Source organism: Strix uralensis, chromosome 14 (assembly GCF_047716275.1).
Source record: "Strix uralensis isolate ZFMK-TIS-50842 chromosome 14, bStrUra1, whole genome shotgun sequence".
Classification (NCBI taxonomy): Eukaryota; Metazoa; Chordata; class Aves; order Strigiformes; family Strigidae; genus Strix; species Strix uralensis.
The window spans coordinates 5,527,079-5,554,784 of record NC_133985.1 but is presented as its reverse complement, the minus strand read 5'-3'; the positions used below and the strand labels follow the sequence as shown (position 1 = coordinate 5,554,784).

The window sequence follows — 27,706 nt, the reverse complement described above, 5'->3', positions numbered from 1 at the left end:
AGCAATGTATCCACAAACAGCACTATTCAGACCCAAGTATTCATACATTTGCATCATCATCAATCATTTGTTGTGCTATTTGGGTTTTTATTATACAGTATTGGATTCCATTTTAAAACAGCTAAGTATACAGTAAATTATATTCAAATATAGTAAAGTTGCTGTTAAATAGTAATTGAGAACTTGACTTTCAAGCTTTCAGTTAATTTGTTTGCATCCTTATGCAGCCATTTACTCTGAATAAAGTGAAGGGGATTTAATTTTGATTTGTAGACAACCTTTTATATTGAAAATAACTGTAGGGACTGTAGTTTTATGCTAATATCTAAGCATGCCACATATACTCTTAGACAAAATCGTCCCTTAAGACCTCCTGATATGAAGTGATCTTTGATTTAAGGTTGCAGTACTTTGGCTACAACTGTGTTCAATGATTATTAAACTGGAGTTATTACATACAAGCTGATGGAATATTTTCAGTAGTTTATCTCAATTGATTAGCCATATTGAGTACGGAGTGGCAAAAAACATTTAAAGCAGTTCCTGGTTTCTTGTGAAGCAGCCTGTCTCTGCCTGCATTGCGTTCAGCTTTGTGCTTGTCCTTGTATTGCATAGTGGTGGAGCTGCAATACAGCCGGAGCAGATTAACGTATCGTTTCTGTAGGGTGCTGAGAAATCAGACCTCAGTCAGCAGATTGCTTAAGCATGTGCTTATTTTTAAGCACAGGTGTAGTATTCCTGAAATCTGCGGGATTTACCTGCTTGAAGAGTGTGTGTGTGTGTGTGCAATGAGTGTTTATGTTGTCTCATTAGCCAGCAAGCACATTGCAGAGTACCCAAATTTGAGAACAGTGCATGGAAGATAAGGGAAGTCTTCCCTATAGGACAGCTCTATAGGCATTTTCCTGCATCTGTTCCAGTATGTGGATTTTGATGGCAGTAGGTGGTCTTGCTTTCATCTAACGTAAGACTAATCTCTAAACTAACAGAAATGGCAGTGATACCTCAGGGGTGGAACCTTATTTTCGGATGACTTTGATGTCTTTAAATATAAATACTCATTTTTAATAACTAATAATACACAGCAAAGAAGCATAGAAAAGGTAGATACACATATAATATGCCAGCTCTTTAGCTCATGTTAAGTAGTTTAGTTGATCATGTCCTAGATTTGCTATTCTTAAGTAGATACTTTTGCTTGCTTTGTAGTAGATGTTTATACATTCAGGGAATTCTTGCTCTGTGATGACAAGATGAAGTTTTGTCTTTAGTTATTTTTCATTATTTTAAGAGGAAGGGCATGGATACTGGACTCTGGGCCAGAGACATCTTGACTCTTTCAGGGCCAGAAGTTTGGACTTCTTTGGAGGTTTTACCTGGATAGCAAGCACTTCTCTTAATGTTTTTTGGCCTTTCAGCATTGTATACTTTGTAGCATTTTAATATATATTAATATATAATAATGCAGTATATTAATGTTGAATATGGATTTTCTTTACTGGCCTGGTTTTGATGATTTCCTGTAGTTGTACTAAATTGTGGCTTGATTAAGCACTGAATGCATCAGTAGCAAGTTGCAAACTTTATTTTTCTCAATCTATTTATATTTTTCCTTTTTACATCCATTTATGAAGATTATGTTGTCTTAAAAAATTTCACCTCCTTTGGCCTGGAGGTTCAGAATTTCTATTTGGCTTATCTTTGTACTAGTGGCATGGTGAGATGATGACAAAAGATTGTGTTCTAGTGGCTTAATTGCTCAGCACCTGAGGTATAGCAATCTGTTATCTGGGAGTTTCTGTCCCGTTGCAAATGTGAAGTAAAAATTGTGTGAACATTAACCACCTTTGTATGGGATGTGAAAGATTCTGTCATAACCGCACTTAGATCTGTTTGAGATTCATTGAAAATAGAACGGATGTGCAAAAAGGCCATAAACATGAAATGGAGACCCTGTCTTGCTGCTTTGGTTAGCCCTGGAAATGAGCGCTGAGATGGGACGTGATTGATCGCCATAAATATGTATGGGGGGAGGGAAGGGATGGGGCTAAAAATGCTGGGGAGGTAAAAGAGCTTTTTAAACTAAGGATGCTGTTGGCACAGGAACAAATGGATATGGCTATCAATAACCTTTGGCTAGAAGTTCAAAAATGGTTTCTACTCATCCAAAGATCGAGCTTCCAGAACAGCCTCCCAGAGGGGGAATTATGGAGGGAAAATTATTAACAGATTTTAAAATGAAGTTTGAGCGATTTATAAAAGGATTAAGTGACGTGGTTGCCTGTATTGGTAAGAAACTGTACTTGGCATCCACAAGGTCCCTTCTATATCTTTTAGGTCTCTTTAGAAACTTTTAACATGACTGAATTGCACAGAAGTTAATTTTAGATTTCCATTTTAAAATCTTGTGTTAATACTTGTGAATCTATCAACATAGAGTATAACTACTGAGGTTTTTGTCTCCTTTTTCCATCTGAAAATGAAACCTGAAAATAATCTCTAACTCAAAAGATTTTTGAGGTTGGAAAAAGAAAGAAGGTAGGACTTCTTCAGAAGGTAGTCATGTTTCTGCAGATGAAACATCCTTATTGACTTAACTGGAAGAATGCAACTAGCTGGCATTATTTTTTCATGGCCTGTTTTACTTTCTGAGCTGGTGTCAGTAATTGTCTTTTGCATAAGGAGTACAAACAGTAGATCAAAAGAGGATTTTATTAATCTGTGCTCTGTAATTATAAGTCAAGTTAAGTTTGAAAATACTATTACTGTCCTCCAGTGCACCCCAACAGGTAATTGCGATGCTAAGGATCTCCATGAGAGTACTGTATCGCCTTGTCTTCAGTTTGCAAGAAAGAAAGACTGAAAAAGCACAGTCTGCATCTGCAGTAAATTTCTGCTTACTTCTTTTTTTGAGTAATGGAATTGAATGTGTGGCTAGAATTGTGTGATTTGGTACAGTTACTGTACTGTAGTGCTAAATGGTGTGTTTGGGCTGGTGGTTTTTCGGCTCTATCATCTTGGATTTTTACTAAGTTGTAAGCCCCTTTATTCTGCACTAGAAACGGTGTGTTTGTGTGGAATATGTAAGAGGATCTTTTGCTGGTCTTCTGGATGAAATCATTTAACTAGTCATTTATAATGTAACGCTTGCTATATCATTGCTTGCCTTATTAAGTGGTTTGTTATGGTAATTTTCACGTCTTTAAAACGTATATATATTGTGTATGTGTATCGTTAAAAGACACCGAGACCACTTTGATGGACAGTTAAATTCAGTGTTATAGAGGAAGCTGACTGAAAAAGTAGCAAAGCGTTGATCCTTCCTCTTTTTAATTTTGTTGGATATTAATCAGTAACACATTTTGGATTGACGCACTATTATTGATCCCTGGATTTAGTAGAATAAAAAAGTGAAGCAAAAAGTATCTGTAAGGACAAACAGAGCAATATATTTTCTGAATGAGAGTGACAGGGTTGTAAACTATGACGTTGACAGTTAAACTGACAGAGTGAATGTTAATGCTTGTTGCAGTGATGTTAGAGGTCCCGATCGTTTGTCAGTGAGCTGCTGTAATACATGCAGTACATCTTCATTAAATAGGCATACAGCAAGCAGCTTCATGTTTCCGGATGAGCTGTGGCCGGGCCATAATTAACCTTTTGAACCTGGATTTGTAACAGAATGTAAAATCAGCTTAGGTTATCAATTACAGTCACACTCAATTGATAGTTGCCCAAAGAGGGTTTCTTATGAAGAGAATGACAGTATAATTTGCTCATTTCCTCAGAAAGTAACAAAAGTACTTATGATTCATTAAATAATAAATAATATCTAATTCATAGCTTTAGTATCACCTTATTTTGGTACATTATACACAGAAGGTCACGGGTGGTACTGTGTGTTGTTAACAGGGTTCACAAATAAATTTGTTATAAACCTGAATTAGGAAATGTTTTATAAAAAGAAATGCACAATTTTTAAAATGAGATAATTTTATCAATATTTTGAGATTGTAATATGAACATTTTGATCCATATTGCAAATCCTTAACCCTTCAGTGTGGAATACTAGTTTTACATACTTTAGTGGCTTCAAAGTCCACGTATTTTTTGTAGCTTTTAAACAAAATCATGAATTAAAAACAATACTTGGGATTATTGTCCTTCGAGTTTATTAACTGTCCTCAGATAAATTGAATTTAGGTATTTATTTCTGTTAGTACTCAATGATAATACATTACAGATACTTACTTTGTTATATGCAAAGCAAATTATATTCTAGTTAGATTTAATTTTTTATTGCTACACAGTACTGTATAAATATGCAGAGTATTTTTAAACAAACTTTTTACATTTTTTTTTCCTATAATATACTTCATCATAAAAATGAATGAGGCTGTCAGTCAAGGACTGACTGCTTTTTCTTAGCTTGATTGCTGCTGTCACCAGTGTTTTACAGATCTGGAAGGATTTCCCTTTAAGAGTAGTTTTTCATTATTATTCTATGAATATAGACAGTAATTTATCTGACCACCCCTGCAATATCTTATGATAGAGAAAAAAATCCTATTACATGTCCATAATATGTAGAAGATTTTAGCATGCGCTCCAATAATTCTTATTCGCTCTTCCCTCTTGTTAGTACTGAAAATTTGATTTTAAAACCCTCTTAAACAAATAAACACAGAATTACTAGAATATGTCATCTTTGAAACGCAATAAATGTTACTTTCTTGAGAAGACTTGTAACATACTTTCAGTCTTTCACATATTATTGTCTTTACCTACTAATAATATCCATATTCCATGCATGAGCACTCTTTTTTTAAACTTCTCTTAATCTTTTCCATACTTCATTTTCTGTAAGTATGGATTTGTTAACTGATTCAAAGATATCTGGGTCATATTTTTAATTAAAGCTGCCCATCAGCAAACAAGTAAGGGCCCTTTAGGAGACCGTTTGTCCTCACAAGACAGGAGCATTATAAAGTGGCGGGTTTTTTTTACCAGCCCACAATTTAAACACAGTCTTATTTAAAAAACAGTATGAACCTTGTGTAAGAGTAGTACATCCATGGTACGTGAATTCAAAATGGTACATTTCTTTCTGTATCCTTATTTGTTAGATTGGGGCGGGGGGGGGGGGGGCAGGGAGTAGTATTTAATCATCTTTAAAGAAATTACTGGTTCCTGTGTGGAACATAGGAAGAACACGTGAACTATAAAATTCAAGTAAGATAAGTTTTTATGTTAAAAAAAACCCAGAAAATTATTTAATTTTTTCTTCAATCAGGATTTCATGATGTGAATTTTCGTAGTCTGCTATCTCTGCAAAAGTTCACTGCTCACTCTTGTTATTTTTCCAACTTCAGCTCTGCCCTCTTTGTTGTTCAGAAGTGTATCACAGTTTGCATAAGGTACTGCAGGATTTTTTGAGCAAATGAAAGGATGTGTTGGGAATGAGATGACAGTGGTAAATTCAGGGAATGGGGGGATTGTTTTATTTTTTAAAGCAAACACATTAAGCCTGTGATCACATGATATATCTTGTGCAACTGTTGTTTCTGAAATCTATTGAGGGAAATCAGTATTTGTTAGTTAAGTTGTCTGACAAGAATTCTTAAGAGCTGTGTGCAGACATTCACAGATTTCTATTACCAATTACCAGTGCACAAAATGTCACTTAAATTCAATTCTGAATCTTTGAAACCAATTCAAAAATATTTTATTACCTATTGAATTTCTTTTTCTGTCATTCCTTTCTCTGTCCTCTCCTGTGTTTCTGGTGAATGAATGGCCTTATAATATATTTACTAAAAGATGTTGTGAAGAGTTGCTTGAGTAATAGTGTAAGACAGTGTTAAAATAATTATCCCTCTCAAATGTATTTGCACATAGGTGATATCTTCATTATACAAACAAAAACCTTCCAGTTTCTTTTTTAGCTTGTTCAGACACAAGATCAAAATGTTGGATAAATGGCGTTCCTTAATGTGCTGCCCCCCACCCCCACCCCCCCCAATCTTAATTAGGAAAGGGGAAGAGTTTTTCCCACAACTATAAATGTACAAAATACAAACTAGTCTTCCTTATCTGAACAATATTTTCTGTATCATGCTTCTGCTACAGTATTTAAGATACATGAATGGAAAAGCCCATTTGCCTAATTTTTGGAAGCAGTTATTATTAATGCCATGGAAATCAGCAGGAATTTAACACACGTGACAAATCAGATTGCTTAATAATAGGATCTCTTCTCTTGCATTTAGGAACCTAAAAATTCTTTAATTCTCAGATTTATCATTTCAGGCTCTTAAAGTTCATTTCTTTCCTCAATCTGAGGGTGATTTATGGTTGCTCTGTTATAGATCAGATAGTTTCATCTTTCAAACTTGCTGCATTTTCTCTAGCATTTCTATCACTTAAGAGTGATTCTCAAAATAAAGGCAAGATAAGATGAATGTGTGTGTATATAAGAACTCTCAGTTGGACCCGCCCACAGGTATCTGAAACTTTACAGTTCTCAAAGTTTAATGAATGCTTATTGTACTCAGCATAGCAAATCTGAAAGGTCAGATGAAAAACAAAAGTATTATTCCACTCCTTTTTCGCTGATTTTTGTCACTATGCCACTCACTACTGGTAAAAGAAAAAAAAAGAAAAAAAGCCTTGTGTTCAAAAATTTGTGACTGATACTGTGGTTTTGTGTTGCATAAAAGAATCTGAAGCAAACTTTTGTCAAAAGTGGTATCAATCTGATTAAAGGGAAAGAAGAAAAACCCCAAACCTTAAACTCAAGCATCTATACCATGAATAAGAATTTACTCTCCAGCTGTAATCCGTGTGGCCAGAGACATTATCCAAAATTCATGTGTGTGTTCCTCTGCCTGGCATTGTACAAACCCCTACAGAATGGTGGTCACTACTGTTTATGCTTCACAAAATCTGACTGGGGAGTGTTGTGTGCATGTGCGGACATTCACTTGTGAGAATTCTGCACTATATTTTTTCATTATTTGCTCCTTCACAATGGACTTTTCAGTCCTAAATCATAATCGTGAAGATATTTGAAGTATGCTTACTAGTGTGGTTAAAAAAAAATTATGTTCTGTTGTAGAAGATAGCTGGAGAAAAATCGCAAGAGTTCTATGTTTGTAAATCATCCCCTTCTGGTAGTACAGCTGACTTCAGTCTGCATTTAGAGGGACAGAAACTTAGTATAACCTAAGCAAAACTTAGTATAATCATAAGTAGTATTTGAGGGTTCAGTTAGTTCTGGAGATTGGATAAAACCCCATCACGGAGAAGATTTTGACTGAATATGCAAGTTCCCCTGTTCACAGGGTATGCTTTCCTGTGTTTATGCTACATGTACGTCTTCCAAAGCTGTATATGACTTAAAAATTCTTTCACTCTAATTCTGCTGCTATCAAAGGTACAAGATACTAGGTACAACCTGACCGTAAGTTCACTTATTATTGCCTTCTGTTTGCATACCCTGTAACTAGTGTCTGAGGCTAAAGGTATGATTTAGTGTCATGCCCAGCATTGCTTCCCACACCAAGCAGTTGGCCTCCCACCTAGTAAAGTCATCTCTCATAATCTGCAGTTTGAGCTCTGAATATGTTACATCTGCCCATCTCTCAGAATAAAAAAAAGGAAAGATCCTGAAGCATATTTTAACCTACGTATGCTCAGATATCAATAGCCCAGGGTACTGTGGGTTGTTTTTTTTTTTTTTTTAGTTTATTAGTGAATGTTGGGTCCACTTTAAGATGTTCTTTAGCTGTCCCCTAGTCTGGATGATGGCTTCAGTGGACATATGTATTACCCAGCATTAAATGGAGGAGTATCTGTGGGAGACATAAACACATAACCTTTATGTTTCCTGATTTCATCCTTTCATTGTATTTCCAGTGATGTACTGGAGGAAGAAATACATTTTGTAAGAAAATGAGCATGCTATTTCCTATATACAGGTAGTTGGCACACATGGGGAATCCATGCAGGCAGAACTGACACACCTGCATGCTTGGGTGTGCAGCTCTAGCATGGTTGTTTCCAAATTTGTGTATTCCTTTAAAGATACCAAGATACAAATATGTGCAAATAATGATCTTAATGTAAATGAAGTGTCTGTGTAAGTAGGAGAAAATATCCTTTCCTTCACTGTGGTTTGATGGGTTTAGTTCTAAGCAAAAGGCAAGAATCTGCAAAAAGATAGTTTAGCCGTTACTGTGAAACTGAGTTGAAAGGCACAGGTCCATACTGGATGCTTTAGCACGTAGAATTTCTGTAAAAGTGTTCTCCATCTGTTCTGAAGGATCCTGAAAGAAGCTATGTGTTAGTATTATGTGAGGGTGGCTGTTTCTTTCCTGTCTGTACTGAATTGTGCTGAGAAACATGTATAAGAAAGCTGTGATAATGAGCAGTACAGTAGAGAGAGGTGATTTATGATACCTGTTTCTGACAGCTATAGTGCTGAGATTCCCAGGGTATCTGATCACTGCATTAGCATGCTGACAGCTCAGCATTTAGGACATTATGGTAATTTATCCTGCATATGCTGTCACCTGCACTGTCAGAGTTTCTTTTTAATGATGGTATAACTATTTTGTTTGTTTGTACTGCATTCTTTTCATTTGGCTAATGTCTTCTCATTAGATTGAACCTAGTAAATGAGAGTAATTAAGTGTTTCCTATAGCTCAGATGCAATGATTAAGTTGCAGAGTTGGTGCTGATTATGTTTTGTCATTTATCTCTATTAATCTGAGAATAATCCAGATGATAAACACATGTAATTTTTTAGCTAATGTTCAATAGATGAAATTTATAGCTTCTCAATGGAGCCAAACAGTAAGTGTGTGTTTATATATGAATAGTAAGTTACTGTACTTGTATTTCTGTTAAATAAACATAGAATTATCTGTGCGGCTAAGGAAAAAACTGAACATCTACTGAATATAGAGGTTTTCACCTTTTTAAAAAACATTTTTGTATGGGAAACTACTGTTCATAATTCACAGTTAGTGACTCTTTCTATTTATTCTGCTTTGTCAAATATCTACAGAGAATCCTGTGGTGATACTTTTGAGGATTTTTCCTACAGTTGTCTGTATTTGTTACTATTAATTCTAGAATACAAATCTCATGTCTAGTAGCAAAATGTAGTTTTTGTATAAGCATTTCCAAATTACTGAGTTTAAAAACAAAAAAAAATTACAGTGATGCATCAAATCAAGTGCCCCACAACAAATTGTAAATCTTTAACTTTCAAGCTGCAGATAGACCAAAAAAAAAAAGCTTGAGTGTTTTCTTCAGCATATGAAGTTGCAGTAATAAAATGTTGATAAAATAATAATGCCAACACTAAATTTCAGGAGCACCCTGAGTTGTTTGATCATGTTCCTTTGTCTTCCTGGTTCAGTAAAACTTCCTAGCACCTTACACTAATTTTTCTGAATATGAAACTTAAGGTGGGTAGATGGCATAGCCCCCATAATTGTTTGGGATTTATACGTCAAAATTCTGATTGGTTTCAAAAGTAGGAAGTTTTGTGTGTCACCAGTTAATAAACTTCTTTAAAATGTAGAACTTGCAGTTATAATAGGTGCTAAAGGAAAGCCCCTAGATAGTTTTGTGTTAAATGTAGTGATATATGAGCTGAACACTTTTTTAACACATACGTACTGCACTATATTACTGCCTAATAATATAGGAGTGTTTTCTTTACTATATCGATGTTCATGTGGTATCTGAAACTCCGTTACGTTTTGACAAGCGTCATTTAATAATCTGGAGTTGCAGCCAGTGGCCCTTTGTTGCGTGCTTCATTCAGTTTTGTACTTTAAAGTAGGATTACCAAACATACAACTACATTTTGATTTGGAACAGTTCCGCTGATTTAAACAACTGTTTCTTCCTTTATGTTTTTCACTGACATAATTACTGGCCTTTTCTGGGGAAACACCTCCTCAGATAGTGGTGTACCATGTTTCTTTTTGGTTACTTAAGCTCAGGAACCACCCCCCCCACAACTGCACTCAGGCTGTTTCAGTGTCCGAGGTGCACTCGGGCACTGCCTGGCCATTGCCAGCACGTTTCAGACCTGAGTGCTTTTGCTGTTGCGGAGCTAAATCTGAAAGAGTTGTTTTCTGTCCAGAATGACTCTTCTCAATCCTGTGAAGACTGGTCAATAAAATCACTCAGTTTGTCATTTGTTCCTGTTTTCAGGTGCTGCCACCCTCACCAGTTGAAGAGAAGGGAGATGGTGGGTTTGGAGCAATAGAGGGAAAGTGGGCGCAGAGGGAGTTGGACTTTCTGTTAGATGAGACAGAGCATAGCTGCAAGTGTGCTGGGGCAGGAGAGCTAAGGGATCCGATGTGAACAGTCCAGCATTTGTCCATAAATTTAAGAGGTGTTTCAGTCTGTTAGACATTTGTTAGACTTGGTCAGATTTTTCCAATATGTCTTCTAGACGAGCACACAATTATTTAAGGATTCATTTTTCATTTTTTAATACATAAAATTGTGTTATTCATACAACTCTGTAGACTGCTAGCTTGAAATATATGTTAATCAGATCAAATTGTTGTTCATTAACAATTATTTTCTTCCTATGAGCATAAATTTTAAGGCATCAGCATTCTTTCTGGAAAAGTAAATACTCTGTTCTGTTTATGTGGGTCAGTTCTAGAGTAGCTGCTTAAAATCCCCCATACTGAATTCTGTTATCTTTTCTCTTGGGTGGATCAGGAAAACAGTTGAAGCAGCCAGTGATGGCTGCTGGGCTTTCATTTCTTTGTGACTGGTAAATGAAACACATGCAGCCTCACCAAACTACATGACTAATGACAACCTCCAGTGGCTCCTGCAATCAAAGATTAATTTGCTTTATCAAGTTTAAAGAATAGTAGGCGATAAATCATGTCAAAAAGAAATAATCAGTGGCAGCCTGATGTTCTTTTGCACAGTGGAGGACAGGTGCAATAGAGGATTCATCTGCCATAGACTGTTAATTTTGTTCTCACGCTGTTGTGTTAATTTTTATTTAGTTGATTTTTAAGTCAAACAGCATGCATTGTCAACTAATATTTTTGTCTAAAATGTATAGTATTGGTGTTCAGCTCTAAAATTAAATACTTGTTTAGAGTCTATCACTTGGCGTCAAAATATTTTCAACTTAATTCCTTTAATAATTGATAGATAAATTTCATTCCCATCAGTTTGGCTGTCTTGGAGCACAGTTTAATGTGGACAGGAATAAAAATGTGTTGTACGTATCTAGTGCATACATAATATATTTCTTTTCCTTCCTGTTGGTTCCTGTTTAGCTAGATCTCCTGTCTTGTTCTGTCTGTGGGAGAAGTATAACGTTAGTCCTAGCAGTTACTCTACTGCTGCAGTTGTTTTGGGTGTGTTGGCCTCTGAAGTGGATAACTGATGATGCTGGGCAATTAAGGCCTGACCCGCCATGGGACTTTATACCATCTACTCTTATCGCCGTTAACAGCATAGCACAGGAAGTGATCATCATGTTGCAGGGTGGAGTTCTATATGGTTCTCACTTAATGAAGTGATTCAGAGACAGCATCTCCATCACATTTGTAATTATTGAATATAATCATTCCAATAAAACCTGCATTTTAAAAAATACCAAGATTAAGTCACCATTAAGTGTCCAAGGCTATCTATAGTACGTCATTATAGTATTACGTTACACAGTGTGACACTGACTCTGACCTGCATTTAATGGTGAATTGGGTTGTACAGAAAGCAAAGACTGCAACTGTTTATTTTTCATGGAAAATACAGATACCCCTGCTGACTTAACTCTCTAGCTACACAATTGAATGATGTCCATTTTCAGTCTATTATTTCAGTTAAACTACAGCCCAGTAATGTATTTGGCAACAATGTTTTTTCTGTGTTTAAAGTAACTTTAGTAATGGGAATAATGCAGATTCTGTAGACTTCTGTAATGCATAGAAATGATGTGATATCTTCATAATAATATGTGAGCCCTCTAGTGGCATTCTCCATGTTCGAAGTTTAGATGGCTGATTGTGTACAAGAGTGTACAGCAGTGCACATGTTTAGATAGGAGATCTAACAGCAGAACAGAATTAACTCTCCTGTGAAAAGGAGTCTAAGGAAAAGACCAGCCTGCTGGCCTCAGTACAGGGATGGCAGGAAACCAGGCTTCTGCTGCAGCTCTCAGGGCAATCGAGATACTTGCAGTGAATCTTAATACTGATGGAGTAACATTTTGCAAGGGGAAAACTGTAAAACTTCTAACCAGCTCCAGTAGTTAGGTCTTATGTATAAAGTAAATGGGCTTATTAGGACCCATCTGTCCCGATTTGATCATATTTAGATTGAAGGATGCCACACCACGCAGATACTGAAAGTTACATTGCATAATGATTAAAAGAGTTTTTTAAAAAGCTTCTTATGATGTAAAAGAAAAAATTTTGCACAAAGGCTGAGCTTGGCAAAGCTAGATTTTAAGTAAGCCATTAGCAATTTAATGTAGCTTCTGGGTGTACATAGGCTACAGGCAGTACTGTTAAATGTGGTTTCATTAGAGTGTCAAAATTAACTACATACCTTCCTTCCCTTACACTGAATTTGTATGCCGTTACCATTTGGGTGTAAAGACTGAATAGTAAGGGGGAGAGTGGTATGATGGGTTATGTGTCATGCTGTATTAATAGGTCTGTCTTTCCACTGTACCATTTGAAGATTTGTACTTGCATTCTGACCTGGACACTGGCACTCAGGAGACTGATGCCGATTCCTTAGTTCCAGTAACAGTGCGGGAAGAATTAAAGCAGGGACATACGGGGGAATTCTGAAAGTACAGCTATGTAAAAACTGGCCTTCCTCACTTTTTACTTCATTTCATTTTATTCTTAGTAAGGCAGACTTCTGAAACAATACAGCAATACTGCTTCAGTTCCTTTGTGTCATTCTGGTGATGCTAGAAAGCTGAAAGTGCAGGTTAATCCTCCAGTAAAATCTTGCTACTTGTGAATCTTAACATTTAAAAGCAGGAGAAAAAACCCACTTTTTACTTATTTGTGTGTGTCTTCAATTACTAAAAAATCCATATTGACATTTTTTCTGTCTCAATTTTTAACGTAAAGATTTAACACATAAATTAGTGATTCAAATAATTCTCAGAGCAAAAACTTAAAATAGAATTAAATTTGAGTTAACATTAGTGATTTAAATTTAAAATTCATAATGGTTAAAACAGAGCTACCTTAAAAGTAAGTATTATAAGAAAGTATAAGTGTATCCCCAAATCAGGATGTGTCTCATCAGTGCTGAGCAGAGGGGAAGGATCACCTCCCTCCACCTGCTGGGGATGCTCTGCCTAATGCAGCCCAGCACGCTGGTTGTCTTTTTGCCGTGAGGGCACAGTGCTGGCTCGTGTATGGTATGGTTCATTTAAAAGACATTTAGATGTTAAGGTAAGAAATGCCTATAAAGCCATCTTAAATTACATTGTGATGCTGATGGGAAGAAGAGAGTACTTAGAAATGTTTCTTAAAAAGCACAGCCCTCTCATACTATTAGGCATCAGCTATAACAGTATGGAGTATGGCATGATGCTGCTGTTCATTTCCACCACTTCATATTCCATAGCTTCGTATCTTTTCTTACTGTGGAGTTTATGCAATGCAGACTTGACTTGGAGTTCATCAGGCTGGAATTGAGATAATTATATTTATGCCTGTTTTACTGGGATGTTACTCATACATAAGTCAAGTCTTGGCTCATTTTTAATATAATCGTGGCTCTGGGAATAGATTTGGAAGTGAGATGAGAAGAGTCTGTGTTTGTTTATTTTGGGCCAAAAAAGAAAACTATGTCCCTCTCAATTTTAATCTATAGTTCTGTAACTAAAATGGCAGAATTAAGACATTTCATAAATCTGTTTCAACAGTCCTTAGGAATATAACCCATCATAGCAGCACTTTCACCCCAGAAAAAATCTCTAGCTGTCTTCAAGTTGATAACAGATAAGTGAAGATAGGTAATAAATAATAGTATGGAAACTCTTCTTGTTTGAACATATTTTGCCAAAAGCACTGAATATGAAGTTGGGCGAGAGAAAGAAGAAACATTTTCTGAGTATTACTGACATGCTTTATGATGACTTAAGAGGAACACCTTACGGCCAACTGTCTCCTTTATTCACAGTTGTTCTAAAGCTGTCAGAGCTCCGTTTCTTTCATACAACAAAGTCAAGAGCTAATTCACTGTTAATTGTTAAATGTTCCTTTTTATAGTATCTAGAGTCACCACAGGAGGCACCAGGCTTCCTTAGCTTGTGTATAATGTGTTCAAAAAATGGGAGACTCTGACAGCCTTTTAATATTCAGAGCAGTATGACTTGGTTTTGTATGTGGAGTGCTTGAAGGAGGAAGGATTTTTTTTCCCCCTTACAAAAATGTGTATTTCAGTTAAAACAAAAATGCAAATAAATATTTTTTCCAGAGTGTCTGGTTCAGTTTTGTGTTAGATTTTGTCAGTATCTTGGGTACCAGCATCTAATTTTCATGCCTAATTGGAATAGTAAAAGGCAGAACAACTAGTTCATCTGCATGCATCTGACCAGTGAAGGAGCAATGATAGAGCTGTCTCATCCAGACAGTGCAAGTGCTGGGTCAGTGGTGACTGTTATCTTGTGTCTAACCATTTTCCATATCCTGAAATCAAATTTGCAGAACGTACAGCGTTTGGGCTATACTTTGTATTTCATTAGATACGGACATCCTCCCAAAATTATTTTTATCAGACTATTCAGATCTCCTTCTGACATTTGCTTTTGTGTGCTTACAGAGTGATCCAAAATTGTTAGTAATGTTGTCCTGATATAGACCTGTTTCACATACAGGAATATATTTTTAAAGTACTCAGACTTAAATGCACTTTTGTTAAACATCATAGGAAGGCAAACAGTTGTTTGTCTTCTGTTCTTCTGAATCAAGGAGGAAAAAACCAGTATTTCAGTGATCTGTTCCACATAGGTTTCATCTGTATCTTCTTTGTTGGAAGAGTTGGTAGTTGGCATCAATTTGGATCAAAAGAACTGCAGTTAGGAAGGCCATGAGGAAGGTTCCATATTATTTCTCCAGAGCATTCTCACTACTGACGAGTTGTTTCTTGAGGCATGTAGCTCTATTGAGAAAGAAGTCTTCTGGGAACAAAAGTTTTATTTCTGAAGCAGAGTTTTTATATCAATTTAAGTATTAAATGATTTGTATGGTTATGGTCTACACAGTAATGCAGCTTATTCCAAGATATGTAGAAACTTTTGTATGTAAGCTGATATAAAATCATATTTTAGATTTTGTAAGAATATGCACAGGAACTGATGATTTAAGTAGCATTATATAATATACCATCTTTGAGCTCTTAACAGCACAAATATGTTCAAGTTTATGCATTTTCTTTAATAATTTCATTCTAATCTGCTGAATAGCAATAGCATTTAGAATATTATTTTGATTTTTACATAATCACCTAAATGTACGTGCTGTGTCAGCTAAAAAATTAGTTTTGCAATATCCCTTAAGATAAGTGTGAGTCAGCACCTGATAGTACGCCTTACCACATCGTCTTGCTTCTGAAGTGTTTCAGATTCTTTGACTGTAGAGAGTAGTCGTGTCTGACAGCGTTCTGTTATCTATCATGTTTGCATAGATTTGATTATCTTGTTTGCTTAAGAGGTCAGCAAAACAAACCAAAATATTGCTCTGTATATTATTAAAGACCATTACTATCAGTCATACTGTACAAAGATGACATTACGTGAAGGACTGCGTGCAGAATGTAGAGGATATGACCACGCTTCCAAGTCATGCAGGACCCGTAGATGTGTGTGTATGACATCAGGTTGTCGTAGGTGCTGCCTATTCGCTCATCTGATGTTGCTTCTTGACTCTGTAACGTGAACCACTGTGCTCTTTGCTGTATTTGCTCTAGTGTGATTAACTCAAATGTTGGCTTTTTTTTATTTTGTTCTGGTTTTTTCCCTCTTAGCCTGAATGATAGCCTGTGCTTCTCCAGCCAGAGCCAAGACCATTCAGGCTGTGTATTTTTCTGGGGACAACTTCAGGGTGTCACCCTTTTTTTTCAGAAGACTTTAACATCAGAGGCTGAAGTCTGAAACTTCATACATGTTGCTGAGAATAATTATTGATCAAGATTCCTGATCAATTTTCATTGATCAGTTTCATTAGTTTTTATTAGTTTTGTAAGCTTTTCAATAAATATTCATGTAACTATAATTCTATTCCCTGCTGGTTCCAGAGTTGAATGTATTCCTGTGTTATCTGTACAGTAGATTTGTGTTTGGAATTCCTTAACTTATAGTATGCTCTGTCAAATTTTGGCTACATTTACAGTTGCTTAATTTCAACAAAAGCTTGATATTGGCAACTTTCTCTTCAAAATACACCCCTCGAGTACTTTGGGTTCATAGATCAGACCATGTCGCTCCTTTCTCCTCAGCTCTTGCTTGATTTCAGTGTCCTGTGTTTTAGCTTAAATTTTTGGGTGAAATTCAGAGTTGTTGAATTTTCAGTGTCTGAGTATCACTATTTATTTTTGTATCTGTAACTCTTATTGAACCAAGCTGTTATTTCTGAGAGTCTGTTAAATTCTCCTTCCACTCTTTGCAGTGCTTTCTAGGCATCCTGTTACGCAAAGGACACTCTCCTGGTATAGACACACCAGGCTCCATTCACTCTTTATTCTCTGCCATCTGAAAATTGCCTCTATATTTCATCCCCACAAGTAGACAGACTAACCCGAATTAGGAAACCACAAGCTTTGCTTGTTGTCCTGGCCGCTTGGTTTCTTAAACCTTTTTGTCTGCTTTAGATAATGAATGTCTTTGTCTTGGTATTTTAAGCACTGATGACTGATGCAAAATACAAGAAAACACATATTATTGAAGTAAACCTTTGGTTACCATAGGGAAAGGTGGCCCTAGGATTAAGGGAGTAGAAAAATGTCTGAAAACTATTTCCCATCTCATTTTGCATCAAGCAATGTTCAGTCAGACTGAATGATCTGCCCCACAGCATCTCCATTCAAAATGATTGATAGTCATGGTGGTGGTGTGCTTGGTGAGGAATTCAGAATCATGCAGCATCTTTACTAACATGTCATGGGTTGTTATCTTAAAATTGAATTGCAATATTTTAAATGTTTTTATTTATTACTTGGGAGTTAAGGTTTGTTTTCATGCTCAATTAAAGAACTGCCATTTTGGAACGACAGCAAAGAGAAAAAGTTGTGTGAGCAAAGCAAAACGAAAGCCGCATGCTATAAAAATAACTGTGAGTGGAGGAGATGAATATTAGAACTACATATCTTAAATTTAGATGCATGATGATACAGAGACAATTAAAAAGAATGTAATGCTGAGTTTAATGATTTATGAGACAATAAAATTGTAAGGAACGAATGTATGAAAATAGTTTAGCACATCAGCCTAAAAATAATGCAGTGCAGAAGTAAGAGACAATGCACCTCAGCATTCTGTGCAGGTTAGCTATAATTGCTAGGCCGGCCATGAAGAAAAAAATTTTAAGAGCAGTTCAGTGAGTTTAATAGATATGCATAGATTTAAAGCATTCCTTGACGAGAGATACATGATGAAATAAGACAGCAGGGGTTTTTTTGTTTTAACAAAAAATGCTTTCCCAGAGCTCTGATATTTAGTTTAATTAAAAATACAAATCCTGTTTTTCATAGTATGTGATGGAGAAGTATAGTTCTGTATTACAGTAATATGTTGCAATTATTATTGAAAGTCTTACGTAATTTTTAGATTCAGGAGTAAATCATTGTTGTCATGCAATAACTGAAAAACTGGTGATCACTTTTTTCCTGAAGGTAGCTTGAGGACCATACTTAATGTGTTTTATTTTAAAAATAGTTTGCACCTTAACTGCTTAGGCCAGGTTTTTTGTTACATTTTACGTTTAATTATGTAAATCTGTAGAAAAGCCTTAAAAAGTTACCCTTTGTTTAATCTCACATGTAGCCCCTGTTTCATACTCAGCTGTTTAATAGAGGGTCAGATTTTATTTATGCGGTTAAATAGAACATAAATACAGACGTTTCACACGATGTACCATGTAAATGTAAGCCTTTGTAGTTACAAGTTTTTGTAGCTGGAGAATTGTTTTAAAAGGCATGTAATTTATTAGCTATCAGTAGCTGCTTTATTGCCTTGCCGCGCTGCAGTAATAAATAAAAGAAAGTGAGCTGATTTTACAAATGGCACACAAGGTGCACATTTTGTGAAAAAAGTCTTTTTTTAAAGAATTGGCATTAAATCCTTTTTTTGTGATGACAAAGAGGCTAAGAGTGCAAACTGTATTTTCTGTTTATCGAAAACAGAGTCTCTTTTTCTCGAGGGCATTTTTTCCTATGATCATCAAGGGATTTCAAAAGCAATAAAGTGTGGAATCATTGTTCGACTTGAACAGTATTAAAACTTAGGTTTTAATTTCAGTGAAGTAATAAGATTTGAACCTGTCTCACATTACAGCACTGTAAGGCATTTAGCAATTGTATTTTAAAGGAGGTTTTTAAAATGCAGCTCGCTTGTAAGCTAACTGTCTGTCTAGTAATTAATAGTTTCTCTTTAGCAGAGGCTGTTGTGAATCATACTAAGAAATCTCAGTTTTGTTAATAACAAATTATGATAATTGTAAGGATGTTAATTCCTAATTAGTTTAAACCTACAATCTTTTTTGCCCCTTTCTGAGATTGGTTTTCAAATGAAGACAAAAAAGCAGGGACTGAAGGTTTCAACATGATTTTCACCTTAGAATTAAAAAGAAATTATCCACATTTATCTGTTAATTTCAAGAAACTTTATTCCTTGGTTAAGAGTGTACGTCAGCTCCTTGCTAAGAACTGTTGAAGTATCTAATTTGTAAACATAATTTATATCGTAAATGCAAGTCCTTTTTCAAAATTGTATGTTGGAGATAATCCTGCAGAGCGCTCAGTAGAGTCGTTTCTGTACTGACATGGTGAACTCCAGGACACTGGAACTTAGTGTGCACATTTTTGCACAAGTGTTCTTGAGGTTCAAAATGTAAATATTTCTTTGGGTTGGTTGATAATATGTTGGCTGATGAGAGAATAGCTGTCACTGTACCTTGTCGCTGGAAATGAACATGTGCGATTTTGGAGGAAGAAGGAGGGAAAGTTTATACACAGGTGCATGTTCAGAGCAGCCATCAGTGTTTAACATTGGAGTGGTGAGCTATGACCTTTCGTGATGATTTTGAACGGTAACTGCCTCCATTAGCCATAAGGTTTGTTTCTTTATTTTAGTAGATGGCCTAGACTGTAAATATTAGAGGATCTAAAATAAATCAACATATTATCCTAAGGATACAAAACGTAAGAGCTATTTGTGGTTAGGAACCTTTGACAGATAGTTTGGATGAGGCAGATGATTGCCCGCCTCTCGTATCTGGCTTCCATTGCTGTGCCTGCAGGCAGTTTAGTGTTATAGTTGTATATTGATGTCAGGGTTACTACTGAGTGGCTAGCAATGACAGATGTCTATAATTACAGGCAATGCTTCCAGTATTTCAGAAGAGCCAGCCTATGTTGAACAATTATCTTATTTCTGGCTTGCCAAAGAGGGTTGTTCAAATTGCTAGTATTAGCTGTGGTGGCTGTAACACCTCTCCTTATGCCGTGGGATAAATGTGCAAAAGCACTCTCATGTACAACCCCGGTGCAGAACCTTTTTAAAATATGTGGTACCTCTAAATTTCATATGCTTAAGGCTTGATCCTGAGAGATGCGGAACACCTGCAGCTATGTTAGTCAGTACAGTGAAATAGTTTTGGATATAGACATTTTAGAACTCTAATAACTAGCCATGATTTTTATTACTTGTTTTTAAGTGCCAAACTAATGTTGATCCTTTAGCATTGAGGTTTATTGCACATAAGCGTGCTGAGTGGGCCACTCATTTAGATACAATTAAGCAACTGAATAAAATTAAGCTGGACACTTTTAATAGTTACAGGGGCAAGTAAGAGTGTCCATTACTGCTGCTGAAGTACCTATAACACTTTATCTTTCGGAGTTTTCTGACTGGCACAAATCTACTCTTGTAGTCTGAACAGTATTGGTTCATTTCAATCATTAGAGTATTTTAAAAGTAGCATTATGACTTCTGGTTAAGCAAATACCTGACAGCCTATATGGCTTGAATCTCTGCAGTGTAGTGTATAGATAGCTCTGATGGAAAGTACAGCCCAGAACTGTGCTTCAAAAACTAAAAATCTTCTCAATGATGTTCAAAAAGTAATAGTTGTTAATAGTATTTCTCACTTTTCACAATAATATTTGTACTTTAAGCCCTGGAGGCGAACAAAAGAGACAGTAGAATTAAAAAGCTCTAACAGTGCTTTACAAAAATGAAAGTCTAAACAAGACTAAAGCCAAACACCTTTTTAACAGTTGGCTAACTGAAGACCTAACAGAGAAACCAATTCCTTTTCCTTTTTTTTTTTTCCCAGAGAATGCTTCTCATGCCACATCAGTAATAACAGCAGTTAGTTCATAGTAGGTCCCCCATAGTAAGTTTACCAGAATTGTAAATGTTTCAAGATTTTCAGAAAACAGGAATTAAGAAAGGAAGAAATAACAAGTAAATAAAAGCTGAGAAAAAGTCATTGAAATAGAGATCAATTTCCATTTGAGAAAAGGTTTCTTGCTGGCATGGCATGGGCACTTCATGGAGCAGGAGGCAGGGAGTTAATCACTCCTGCACCCCAGACTCCTGTGAATTCTCTTGCTCTGTTGAGCTGCCGAGGAAGGGGGCCTGGAAAACAGCCTTTGCAGGAACTGTTAATACCTCTTACTAGCTGAACTTGTGATGACAGAGTATTTCAACAGACTAGGAGGGAAATAACATACATAACAATGACTCTGAGCCACACAGCAGATTTACCCTTTCCCCTACAACATAACACTTAGTTGTAATAACAATACCCTAATTTTAAATGTTACTTTATAGTAGGTCTCTTTCAATTGAGGATAACTCTATGCAATATTTTAATTAAGCTAGATTTATAGGTAAGACAATAGATAGTATGTCATTTATATAATTGGTGTAGTTCCTCTGGTTGTTTACTAACACATGTAGCAGTGAATGGGAGCGTAGTCTACTTTTTATGTTGTGCAAAGCCCAGCTTAATATTCAGAGATCCTGTCTGAAACTAACAGGCCATTTCTTACGGCCTGTTTTGGAGTTTTTTTCATTTAGGGAGCTAACTCTAAAACAAGATTAGCCCATTCTCTTGGTTTAGACTCTCGTAAGGGTGTTTGGAGATCTTACCTTTTTAAGACAGCTGGTCAGGAGTGGAGGTCACCAAGGTTTTCCTCTGTTACGGAGAGGATAGAAGAGCCAAGGCTTTTTAAGCCCTTGGTTTGGTCAGGAGGGAAAGATGAGTGATCTGGCACCCTGATACACTAATTAGGGGATTCAGTTCAGATTTTCAGAAATTGTCTGTGGGATTTGAAAGCTGGATTTTGGCTGTGTTGTAATGGAGCTTTTAAGTGCTGAAAATTCAAAATACCTGAGTGTGATTTAAAAAGCTGTGGAAATTACTGAATGGGTTGTGGCACTGGAACACCTAGAAAGAAACTTGTGATTAGTATGGAGTTTTAGTGGGTGATGCACGGGGGTATTAGTCAGAGAAGTGGGATGGCAGCTTCAGAAATCTGCTGTAGTCACCCCTGGACTGGGTGGATTCCCAAACAGCATGTGGGGAAGGATGTGCTCTCCCCCACCTGCCTGTGGGCTCCAGCCCAGCTGCTGCAGGCTGGGTTGTAGTACCTGTTCCCACTCAGCTTATGGTAAGGTTGGGGTAAATAGGGTTAAGGTCTGGTTTTGCCCTCAATGTTCATGACAAAAGACTTTAATGTTGCAGTGATAGTTCTCTGCAGCAAGGCCTAGAGAGCTTCAAGGAAGTTATAATATCTTAAGCATTTACACTGTGCCTACGGGTAATAAGTTTACTGTAATTTTCTGAAGATTCATTATCCAAAATCTTAATTCATTATAATAGCCCTTATGAAACATATAGAAACCAACATTTTCTTGTGTTTTCTTATTTGCACAGTGTGAGAGATTCATTGCTCTGTTTTAATTTGTTTCATGGGGTGCGTTTGAGTACATTCCATACAGTGCTGTTATTGAATTTCTGTGACTGTCATTATATAGCCATACAACCTTTAGGAACTCATATTCTGAGCTTCCCAGTTCTGTAATCTGCTTCACATTTAAGAATTGACATAATTAGCTTCTTCAGAGTTATAATGATAGTACCAAAAAGAGAAGACCTCAAAAGACAAAGCAAAGTTAAGCATATCTAGGGCCAAAGAGTAGAGAAGACAAGGAAATAGTTTTAGTGTGATTACCAAATTATTTCTCCATTTCTTGGACTGTGTACATACAAGTGCTTTGCTTTATAAAACATTGCTTACACATTTTGTTTTCTTGTCCTTTTGAAACACAGCAGGTACAGTTCAAGTAGTTGGGAAGTATATGGTCATGTCATTTGAGCCACTGATAAATCTGCTAGATCATAAAAAATTCCCTGACACCAGAGCTTGTGAACCTGCTGTCTTCCTTAAATGTCCTGATTGCACTGAGGTGGTTGTAGTGGTACAAACAGGGAAAAAAAGAAGGATCCCTGGATCCTTGCCTTCACACTTACTTTAATATGTTTGGAAATGTGATTGATTATTATTGAAGGTGTTTTGCTCGTCTCTTCTTCACTGTCACGACTGTTGCTGTCACCTTTGAATATAGCAATGGCACTTGGGTATTGGTTGCAATGGTGGTGTCAGCCCAAGCTTGCTTTAAGGACTTTGAGTATGTGCTTGTGAAGCTCATCAAACATTGTAGCCTGATGTTATCACTTCTGCAGATTTTTCACTTACATTCATAACTGTTGTAAGAATGAGATAGTGATGGTGGGATATTTTACTGTTAAGCTTACATCTTTGGTGGTATCATGGAGTGATCATGTAGCGCTGTGTGTTGATGCAGGATTTTTGGAAGTTATAAATCCTGCAGTTGTAAGGTTTTAGAAATGATTGTGTAAAGCTTTTCCAGAAGTTTTAAACTGGTGGTTTCCTACTGAAAGTTAATTATCCTGCTCCTTACTTGAAGTGTCTGGAGAGAAGTAGAAACATAAGCCTGGGGGTTTTATTCTTGCTGGACGAGAGAGGGGGAGGTCTCAAAGGGAGGAGACCCAGCGGGCGTGTGGCTGTGGGGTCCCGCAGCCCCCTCCAAGGCCCTGTGCTGCCTTTACCTTCATGGCTCCGTGCTGGGAACCGAGCTGAAGATGAGATCACTTCCACGTGTGGTTCCACATCCTTTTATGACCCCTTTCAACAGTGTTTTTCTCCGCCTTTTGAATATGTAGTGCAGTCTTTGTTGTTGAAGTGTGTTTTATTATTATACGTCCAAAATGCTTTATCATTAATTTTTTATAGTGCTTAAAAGTCTAAGGACGTTTCATTGTTGTGGTTGGGGGTTGTTTGCTTTTCTATTTTTACATGCTAAGAGTGTGTGTTGGTTTTGAAAATGATTTTGAAGAAGGTGTTTAAAATATCACATTTATTTTAGCTTACAATTTGTCACATTACAGAACGGGTAGTAGTTTTTATTACATGCACTGTATTCATGCTGACTTGAAATGACCCTGTCACATGTGAAAACAAATCAGATTGTTGCTGTTAATGAGCTTTTCAATTTACTATTCAGTGGATCAGATAAGTGGATTTAAGAGGTAATGATCCTGCTTAGCACTCAAGCTTGGCTGTCAGATCCTAGTAGTTGTGGGAAATCCTCAGGGACAAAAGCGTTGACACAGTTCTTGATGGGATAATGGGAATCAAAGCTAATGGATGATAAAAGGAGTAGTAAGAGTTACAAGGATAATTGTGGATTAAAGCACTGCTCTTTGTCAACACTGACTGCTGTTTTAGTATTTTATTTGTTAAACTCTGATGTGGGAAGAGCCTAGTTTGACAACAGCACAATGCTACTACAACATGCTCTCGCACTCCCTTTCTCCCACTGGTTTCCCGTGGCAGAACAGAAAGCTCTTAACATAAAGGTGTGTTTGCTGAGATGTTTACATTCCTCGCTATTTCTTTTTCTCTTTTCCTCATATCAAATACAGAAATTCTTAAACTTTGCTGAAATTGCAGCTGCTGTAGCATTTCAGCAGTGCACTATTTGGATTATTTTTTAAAAATTAGAAGATACTATTTTTATATTTGAATATGTTGTTGCTGCGTTTAATTCTGTAAATGATAACATCACGTTTACAGGGTGAACGTAATATTTTTCAGCGTTTGAAGGATTGTATTGTATATTACAATTTCTTTCATATTTTGATTGTCCTTTCACTACTGATTTTGTCACAATAAATTACATTCGTACGATTCTAAAAGGATGAGTTAGCTTACAAGTTGTTACCCTTGATCTTGGTGCAATTTCTAGTTAGAGATGGAAGTTCATTTACTCATGTCTTTATTATGCTCGGATTTAAAACTAAAGTCTTTGAGACATGAAAATACAGGTTTAATTGTCTTATTATTTATATTATTATTATTTATTAATATTTAATAATAATACCTCTTCCTCAGAGGTAGAATACTGCTGGTTTGGTTTTTAAGCAGAGTCACAGGATTACATGACTAGCAGAAAGGAAGTTTAGGTACAGGAGCAGAAGTATTGAATTAGCTAAAGTTCACTGGTATTTGTGTGGAATATGTAATGTCAACGAACAAAATTGACAGCTAGATGGCACCAGGCTTTCACTGCTGGGTAACTGGAGCTGCATGTGCTGCGCTTGGTGCTCTCATTTCAGACCTTAGTGATACTTGACTTGATCACATCCTATGGAAGAATTACATATGACCCATAATATTTGGTTTAGTGTCACCAAAGGTTGAAATGACTGAAATGAAATGTACTGACTGGTAGATCTGTGTTTAGCCCAGTCATAAGCAAATAGAGTTATTTGAGCTCAGGGTAAAGTGAGTTGGCAGAGGATTATAAAGAAATCTTGTAGTACATGTCTCACTTCTGTTTCTGAATTCGATTTAGCCCAACTAAATGTTTTTATCCAAACTAAATGTTAGGCTACTAAAACTACCAGAAAATTTTATGAAGATTACACAGTAAGGAAAAAAATATACTTAATGTGTCCTGTGCATTTGTTACTGCATAACAGCAGTTTGATTTGATAGGCAGGGTAAACTTGTATGCAACTACAAGTTACTTGGCTGCCAAAGCTTTTGTTCTCCCTTAAAGAACACAAAACTGAATGTCTGAAGAGTACCTAATTTACCGGATTTTATGACTGGCAGTGGAAGAACTTGCAAATGCAAGTTAAAGGGCAGTGTTGAATCACATCCCACTGAGGACAGAGACCAACAGAAGAATGTTTTCTCCATCCCTTTGCAATTTTTTCATAATAAAACAGGGTTTTTTAATAGAGACCATTGTTCTGTGAACAACAAAGTGAGTTAAATGTGGAAAATTTACATCTCCTTTGTAGGGAGGAATGTATGCAAGGGCAAGTAAAAGGCTATCAGTCCCAAATTTACAGAACGCCATCAGAGGATGTATAAGCCATCTCTTACAAATGCTTCAGCTAAGCTGGATGGACAGGCATTTGTGTGTGCATTTTTCTCATGCGAAGTCAAAATAGAGAAGGTTTTAGAATAACTGAAAATTTTGATACTTGTAAATGTCTATAATATGTTACTGTTGAAATGTTTATTTCCAGGTGTATGCCCGAATGTCAGAAGTCTTAGGAATAACAGATGACAACCATGTTCTGGAAACATTTATGACAAAAATGTGAGTTTGTGCTTGGATTCTATTCAGTATGTAATTTGTTTTCTTTTTAATGTTTACATAAAATCCGAGTTGTATTTTGTCATTAAGTTTGCATTTTGCTAGAAAAATGTTTTCCATAAATTTTAAATATTTTGAGTAAGGGATAACCATTTTCAGAAGCACCCATATCTTATTTTCTGAAGGTACTACTGGCTCCTAAACAAACACTTGCAGCTAGATATATCCCCCACAATGCCTGCATCCCTTCTCAAAATGGCTTATGGGAGAATGGAGCTGAGATTTCATAGACTCTTGTTCAGTGACAGCCTGACATAAGCAGTCCCCATCCTTCCCCACTTCTCATTCTACCCTCAGATGTCAGTGGAATTGCCTGTAAAGCTTCATGGTAATTTACAGTGGGGAACTGACCAAGTTAAATTAATGTCTCTTTGTTTTGGGGAGGGTCTTTTGGATTGCTCTTTGGCAAGATCTGGCAAAGTTTGCTCTCTTAAAAATACAGATTCACAGATGAGGATTTTAAGGCCTCATACTGAAGGAGACAAGGGGCATTATTATCAGCTGTCTTCTCATCTCTAGCATTTGGCAGAATAAGATGGTGTGTTATTCTGGCAGATAAGTGTTGCAATGCTTTCTCTTAAGAATAATCCTAGAAAATTTCTCCGGAGAAGGTTCCTTTTTCTTGTGCCTCTGCTGTAGTTTCCTTGGGTGCCAGCAAAACTGCCAGGATTTTGTCTTTTATTACTTATGTCCTTCATGAGATTTGATAGATTCTCCTGACTCAAAAAGAGTTTCATCTAAAATCAGTTTTGCTCTTGAAGCAAAACAAAATGGTCCCTCTGAAAAATTGTGAATATCCACTAAAAAAATCTGGGAGTCCCCAGGAGACAATGAGTTCTGTGTATGCCTGGAGAAAGAGAAGCAAGTACCTTACCTCTTTATTCTACAGTGAGGAAGATGCTGCATCCTGTCATTTACTTCATGTCCTCTAAATCTGCCTTACAAGGCCTTTAAATACTTTCAGCAGACTTTGATCTACTAGAAAAACATCTTTACTGGTGTTGCCAGGTTAGCCATGACCTGTTCGGACAGTATTAAACATGACTTTTCTTTTGCTTCATGGCTACCAACCTTGAGAAATAGTAGCAGTTAAAACAAGGTCATTTTCTAATATGACTTAACATTTCTGTGGAAAACAAAGCATAAATGCTGTGCCTACTTGAAACCAGAAGCTAAGTATTACATCTTCCCTTAGGTTAACAATAGTACCCATCAAACCTTGATATTTATCTGGAGTATGCTTTGAAGACAGGTGAATGGAGGGTGATGAATGGAAAAATATTGATGGGTACTTATTGTACAGTTTCTGGAGGCAGTCTGTGGTGTGGTACTAGATGGCTAGGCTTCACTTTGTTGTTTCAAACCACAGTGGAACTCGAATGACTGAGGAAAAAGGAGCGCAAGAGGACTGATGTCTGAAGACCATTTGCATCAGTTTGCTTCTCTTTTTCTACTTGTTGCTGCCACTGAGAGGAAATCTCTGTTGCCTTTGCCAGTTGAGGAAATAACATATCATTTAACAAGTTGTATGATAAGTACTGCATGTGTTTAGATTGGATAGGGCTGTATTCGCACAAGTACTGTAAATTAAGAAAAAAACTTAGTTAGGGTTTTAATGTTACATGGAAGATTTTAAAAGAAAACTAGGTACATAAAGAGCAAAAATCAGTGCTGCTTTTTAGATTACACACTCT

The 27,706-nt window shown here is 36.4% G+C and overlaps 1 protein-coding gene across 1 annotated transcript in view; it reads left to right on the top strand.

Annotated features, from left to right (window-relative positions):
* RANBP17 (RAN binding protein 17) overlaps positions 1 to 27,706 on the top strand; it is a 163,822-nt gene that overhangs the window by 57,978 nt on the left and 78,138 nt on the right. The window contains exon 15 of the mRNA XM_074883783.1: positions 25,882 to 25,955. Within this exon, the coding sequence (XP_074739884.1) occupies positions 25,882 to 25,955 (74 nt within the window). The remainder of the gene's footprint in view (positions 1 to 25,881; positions 25,956 to 27,706) is intronic.